At 43.7% G+C, this 6,000-nt stretch overlaps 1 protein-coding gene across 2 annotated transcripts in view; it reads right to left on the bottom strand.

The window, feature by feature from the left end:
- The window catches only part of glra1 (glycine receptor, alpha 1), a 45,203-nt gene continuing 39,203 nt past the window's right edge, over nucleotides 1-6,000 (bottom strand). For both annotated transcript variants that reach the window (XM_086101658.1, XM_086101668.1), the window contains 2 exons: nucleotides 5,068-5,214; nucleotides 1-2,467 (listed from right to left, as the gene is read on the bottom strand). In XM_086101658.1, coding sequence (XP_085957784.1) covers nucleotides 2,153-2,467; nucleotides 5,068-5,214 — 462 coding nt within the window. In that variant the 3' untranslated portion in view covers nucleotides 1-2,152. The remainder of the gene's footprint in view (nucleotides 2,468-5,067; nucleotides 5,215-6,000) is intronic.

Here is a 6,000-nt window from a genome sequence, read left to right as displayed (position 1 = left end):
CCCCCCCCCCCCCCAATTCACAGGTCCTAGTTTGTTTTCCTGCCTGCTAACTAGATAGCAGCAGCAGCTATGGCACAAACTGTCATAATTAACACATTATTTCAACATCATCAAAAATGACAACCAGGTGGCACTGATGTGCTGTTTGTATGGAAACAAGCAGCAGGAATTGTGATGCTGACAAGAATGAAAACAACAACAATAAAACATTTTCAGCATTATTGTCATGTTGTAAACACAGACAAAAGTTTGTTTTGGAGGAAAATGTTGAGTAGTACTACATTGCGCTGTTGTACATCATGAACAAAACAACAAAACATTTGTTAACACCCCACGTGACATTTGCCACGAACTTGCTCACGAGTCAACAATGATGTTAGGATGGAGAAAATAAAAAGCTAAACAGCTCAACCTTTTTTTTAAAATCGTGTTTATGGAATGACTTCAATATGTGTAAAAATCAGGGAATGATTTGTCCATGATAAATAGCAGCTGCTGATGAAGCTAAGCTAGCTGTTAGCCAATTAGCAAAGACATCGATCCCAGATTTATTTTCATTGTTTTACCACCAAATCAAATGCAAATAAGCGATTTGCTACTGACACACAATTGTCAGTAGCAGGTTAACAAAGAAAAGTTTGAATGGAAGCTAAAAGAAAAGATGCTAGTAGCTACCTAGCATCATTCAATATAACCGCCTATACCAACTTGTGAACAACACATAAAACGCGTAGAATGACGTGAACGTTAAAAAGAGCAGCTGCTGATGAGGCTAGCACACAAACTGTTTGAAACGCTAGCTGTTTGTTGGCCGATTAGCATTAGCATTTGTCTTGCCAGTTTCAAAAATTTCTTTTTATTCCTTCCAGTAACTCGAACACAACTATCATAAATATTCAAGTTGACATTTTGCAAGTTGCTGCTGCCCCCCTGCTGGTCTGGAGTTTCATGGACAAACAACATTTGCCAGAAAAGAAGAAAAAAAAGCAAATCATGTGACAATTTCTCCATTTTGTCACCAAGTTTGGTTCATTTGCCCAAATGAAATGATTAGTGTTCTCGGTTGGCATCACACGATGGATAAGCGGTGTATGATTGGCGGGTGATGGCGACATCATTTACATACAGAGCGCTTTGCATAGAGAAGCCAAGTAAGGATCAAGTTCAGGAAGCACGAATCACACCAGTCGGTTTGGCACATTCCCTCCCCCGCACCCTCCAAGAACAAGCCTTATATTAGAAAAATAAAAATATTAATAAAATAATTTTATGCATACACAAATAAATAAAAATAATCAATCTCTTTCAATATATATTAAAGGGGAGGAAAAAATCTGTATAAAAAATAAAGAAATAAAAATAATAAAATTACAAGAGAATGTTAATCATTATAAATCATGATAAAAAATGAAATAAATAAACAAAAAGTAATGAGAAAATATACAGTAATACAAAAGAAAGAATCAACCATTAGAAAGACAAAAACAAGAAAGAAAAAAAATTGGAAATAATCAATCATAAATCATAAGAATAACATTGAGGAAAAAAAATCATTTTTGTTCAGATAATGACTTATCAGCACAGCACGTATGTGTATGCACTTTTTGTGAGTCGTCGCTGCTGGGCGGGCAGTGGGATGGGGGGCTTTGTGAAGGTGTTAGCGTGCTAGCATATTCGCAACAAAACAAAAAGTTCATAAATATACTGGTCGTGTCCCATCAGGGGGAGGAGCTTGAGTTTGTGATGCTTGAACGATAGCCCCACCCCCTCTACACATGTGACTCCACGTACAAGACTCAGTAGGCATGGCCTCTTCTGTTCAATAGATTTTTTTCGAGTGTTTTTGTCATGCAGCCATTCACTTCCTGTCTTGAGGAAGAGAAGGAGAAAAGGGAGGACGAAGAGGAGGAGTTGACTCGATGTCTGTTGTGCACAATCTTGAAGAGGAGATATTGAAGGAGGAAGAAACGAAGAGGGAGGCGGAGAAGATGACAAGGATGTGTCGAAGGAAGAGGCGGATGAAGAGGTGGGAAAAAGGAAGAGCAACTGCTGAAGAAGAGGAGGGAGGAGGAAAAAAAGGACGAGAGGACAAAGAAGGTGGAGAAGCACGATAACGATGAAGAGGAGCAAGAGAAGAAGGTCGCGGTTGCGTTTATTGTTTGTGTATGTCTTCGCTCCGAATGATCTTGTAGGTGATCCAGTAGAAGATGTTGAAGATGAGGAAGACGAGGGGAAAGGCCACGCGCGACACCGTGTCGATGCGTTTGGCGCGGCTGATGAAAAGTTTCTTCATTTCCTCGATGCTCTTCTCGGGCACCGCCCCCACCGCGTGCCCCGCCCCTCCTCCCGGCGCATTGTTGTTGTTGCCCTTGATGGCTGCCATGCCGTCCTTCTGCAGGCACGCTGGGCCCACGCCGTAACCCGAACCTGGGAAGCTGAAGCGACCGTCGCCGCCGCCGTCATCCTCCTGCAACCACATCACACACACACACACGCATGTTAGCCATCCACGCATACGTCCCAACGATCCTCGGAGCTGAGTTGTCTGGGACTTGATGCCCATTGGAAGAGTCACCCATGGCAAACAGGTCCTCAGTGAAGGACAGCTCAAAAGACTTCCCGTGGTGATTAAAAACCAAAGGACAGTGGGGGTTTTTTTGGCTCAGGGGCCAGTCAACTTCGGATGGGTTCAACTCTCTTCCACTCTGGAGTTAGATACCCACCATCAGAGGTACCAGCTCAGCAGCTGTACATTGGGAGGGAGAGGAGGGGGGGCATTGAGTCAGAGTGGACTATGTTGCCTGCATCCATTGTTGAGATGGACGACTGGAGCTGTGGCCGTAAAAGTGGGCGGTGCCTGTCGTGGCGGGCACCCCCCACTGAGGGAGCATGTAGCCTCTCCGACAGTATCCCTTACGACTAAGGTCACCAAGGTGGTGAAAATGCTCCTCGGTGGCAGAGCCCTGGGGGCGAGAGAGATGCGCCAGGAAATCCTAAAAGCTCCGGATGTCACGGTGCTGAAACACCGCTGAAACATCGCATGGACAGTGAGGACAGTCCTCTTTTTAACCCTTTCAGGGACAGCGGTTAGTCCAGTGGGCAGCCTACCATGCAATTACAAGCTTGAACTTTTCAGTCCACCAATAAAAGCACCTCATGAATGAGCCACCTCACCTTTCTTGCCTCCCCCCATCACTCATATTTAAACCACAACAAATAACATGGAGATGCACACCGGCACACCCTGTGTGTGTTTTTGTGCGTGCGCGCGCATCAGGTAACATGCTCCATTTTTAGTCTTCGTGTCCCAATTCTGTCCTTGACTTCAGGCAACACGATGTATTACACAATTGTTGTATCTCTCTCAGACACACACACACACACACACACACACACACACACACACACACACACACACACACACACACACACACACACACACACACACACACACATGTGCGCGCACGCACGGACCTCCGTGCGCCCTTGAGCTAAACTATGACAGATGTTGGCCGTTCCTGCTTGCCAGGATCAATGGGAGACAAAAGACTGGAGGAAAGGGGAGGTAGAGAAAGAAAAGGAGGAGGAAAAGGAAGGTCCAAAAGAGGATGGGGAGGAAGAAAGGTAGTCGGAGAATCCATGATGGCATCCAAAGTAACTTCCTGGGAACATAAAATGGAATCAACAAAGAGAACAGAACAGGAAGTGGAAGGAAAAAATGAAGAGAGCAACAGCGAGTGGATGGAAAGCAAGAGTGAATGACAGACAGCAAGTGGAATAAAGAGCAAGAATAAGAGAAAACGGAAGAGGCAGAAAATAGAAAGAAAAAAACGGGAAGTTGAATTAAAAACAAGCAAATGTGGAATAAAAGGAGTGAAGGAAAAAGAGGAGGAATGAAAAGATACGAGAGAGCAACAGGAAGTTGATAAACAGGAAATGGAAGTATGACTTTTAGCTCTGGCTTGCCCTCTTTTTTTTTTCTTTCTTTCCGGGAAGTTAAGCGCGATCCTCAACGACCAATCAGAGAGCTGCCCTGTTTTCCGGCATGCTCATCAATCAAATGTCCCGTGGAGCCGCGCGTTGCTGAGCGGCGTCCCTCAGGGCGTCGCGCTCGCCGCCGCCGAGCTTCTCCATCGCCAGCGGGTGGATCGATGGTGGCTAACAAGCCGCCTCCACTGCCACGCTAATGGCTCCGCCTCCTAATTGGAACTGACAAGGTCGCGTCATCTCTTTATCGATCGGCGCCCAATCGTCTTCGCTTGAAATGCTAATCAACTCAGACCATTAAGAGCGGTCACATTTGAGGTCTTTCAGTTGGACAAAAACATACCCAGTGGTAAATTTTGTCCCGTTTGAAGAACGCTGAATCTTTTGTTTGGTTTCACATGACCACCTTACACAACATTTGTCAAATTATAAACATATCAGGCAGCCAAAACCAAATGTTTTCCTTCTGAGATTTCAATTCCGGGTATTTGTGTGAATTTTTTTTGTTGGTTTTAAAATATCTTTGGTCAGATTTCAGGAGATTTGGGTGAACAAAAATAGACTTTTTGTTTACGTCTTCTGAAGCATGATCAAAAGTGTTTGTATGGACAAACCAGACATTTTTTTTGTTGGTTTCCTCTGTATGACATCACAGCAAGAGCTGTTCGCGCTTGACACATTTCTCCACATTTACAGACTTTCAGACAGACAAAAACGTCTTTTTCAATTCATTTATATCCCAAAAGTTAATTTCAAGCTGACATTTTTTGATTGTTTCCTCTGTTTGACATTTTTTTTGTACATTGCCTTCACTCATCTGTCATTTTAGAATTTAAGGAAGACAAACCCCCCCCCCCCCAGATTTTTTTGTTTTTGCCAATGTTTGTCTTCTAGGAACCATTCAAAACATTTGTGTCAACAACATTTTGTTGGCTTCCTCTGTTACATGACACCATTTGTCAGAATTTTTTACTTTCAGGTGAACAACATTTTTTGTTGTCCATTTTTGTCTTCTGAAACCCAATTGAGAGTGTTTGTTGGAACAAAGTAGACATTTGTAGCGAAAATTAAAGAAATTACCTTCATGTGCCGTCGCCGCCGGCGGAAGCGAAGGAGTTCTTTGTGTTGGCGAGCGATGAAGTTGACGGCGGCGTACTCCAGCAGCGCCGAGAAGACGAAGAGCAGACACACAGCCATCCAGATGTCGATGGCCTTCACGTATGACACCTGCCAACGACGCCCCAGAAATGCATTTAAAAAAAACTTTCTGGGACACAGGTGTCAAATTCAAGGCCCGGGGGCCATATCCGGCCCCACCATGTCATTTTATGTGGCCCGCGGGAGCAAATCATGAATGTCAACTTTCATGATTCTTGGAGAAATCTGTACCGAAATGTCAAATTATCATGGGTAATAAATAACGTTGAGATTTTTCACCGGCCCTCCGAGGGAAGCCATAACTCCGAAATGGCCCACGACAAAAAATGAGTTTGACACCCCTGCTCTAGGATTCATTTGTTTTCTCCTGGAAATGGCCAAAATGACCATAAAATATCTGGTTCACAGAAAAATAATCGACTTCCCGTTTCTTTTCAGGCATGACCTTTGAGACTTTTTTTTGTGGGGTCAGCTCATGATCGACATGTCTCACTATATTTCATGGTTCTGACCAGGACCTAGGGGCCGAATTTTCAAAGAATCTAGATGAGTACTCCTTTGAAGGACCCCCCATGAAAATGGCTAAAATGTCTCCTTCAAAGGAAAATTGACTGACTGTTTATTTTAGTATATTTTAATTTCCATGAAAAAATGCCACGGAAAAGATGTTTGGAAATGACCCCTCAAATTAAAATGGCAGACTTGCTGTGTCTTTCAGGGTATGGCTTCTTCAGACTTTTTTTGATGGTCTACACATGAAAGTCATGTTGACCAAATTTCATGTGGAGAAGTCAAGAATGCTGCTGGGGCTGAATTTTCAAAACATCAGACAAAATCTGAATGGGGAGGTCATCT

The sequence above is a fragment of the Hippocampus guttulatus genome, chromosome 2 (assembly GCF_054856545.1).
Source record: "Hippocampus guttulatus isolate MCC_2025c chromosome 2, RoL_Hgut_1.0, whole genome shotgun sequence".
Classification (NCBI taxonomy): Eukaryota; Metazoa; Chordata; class Actinopteri; order Syngnathiformes; family Syngnathidae; genus Hippocampus; species Hippocampus guttulatus.
This window is presented reverse-complemented; position numbering and strand designations above follow the sequence as displayed.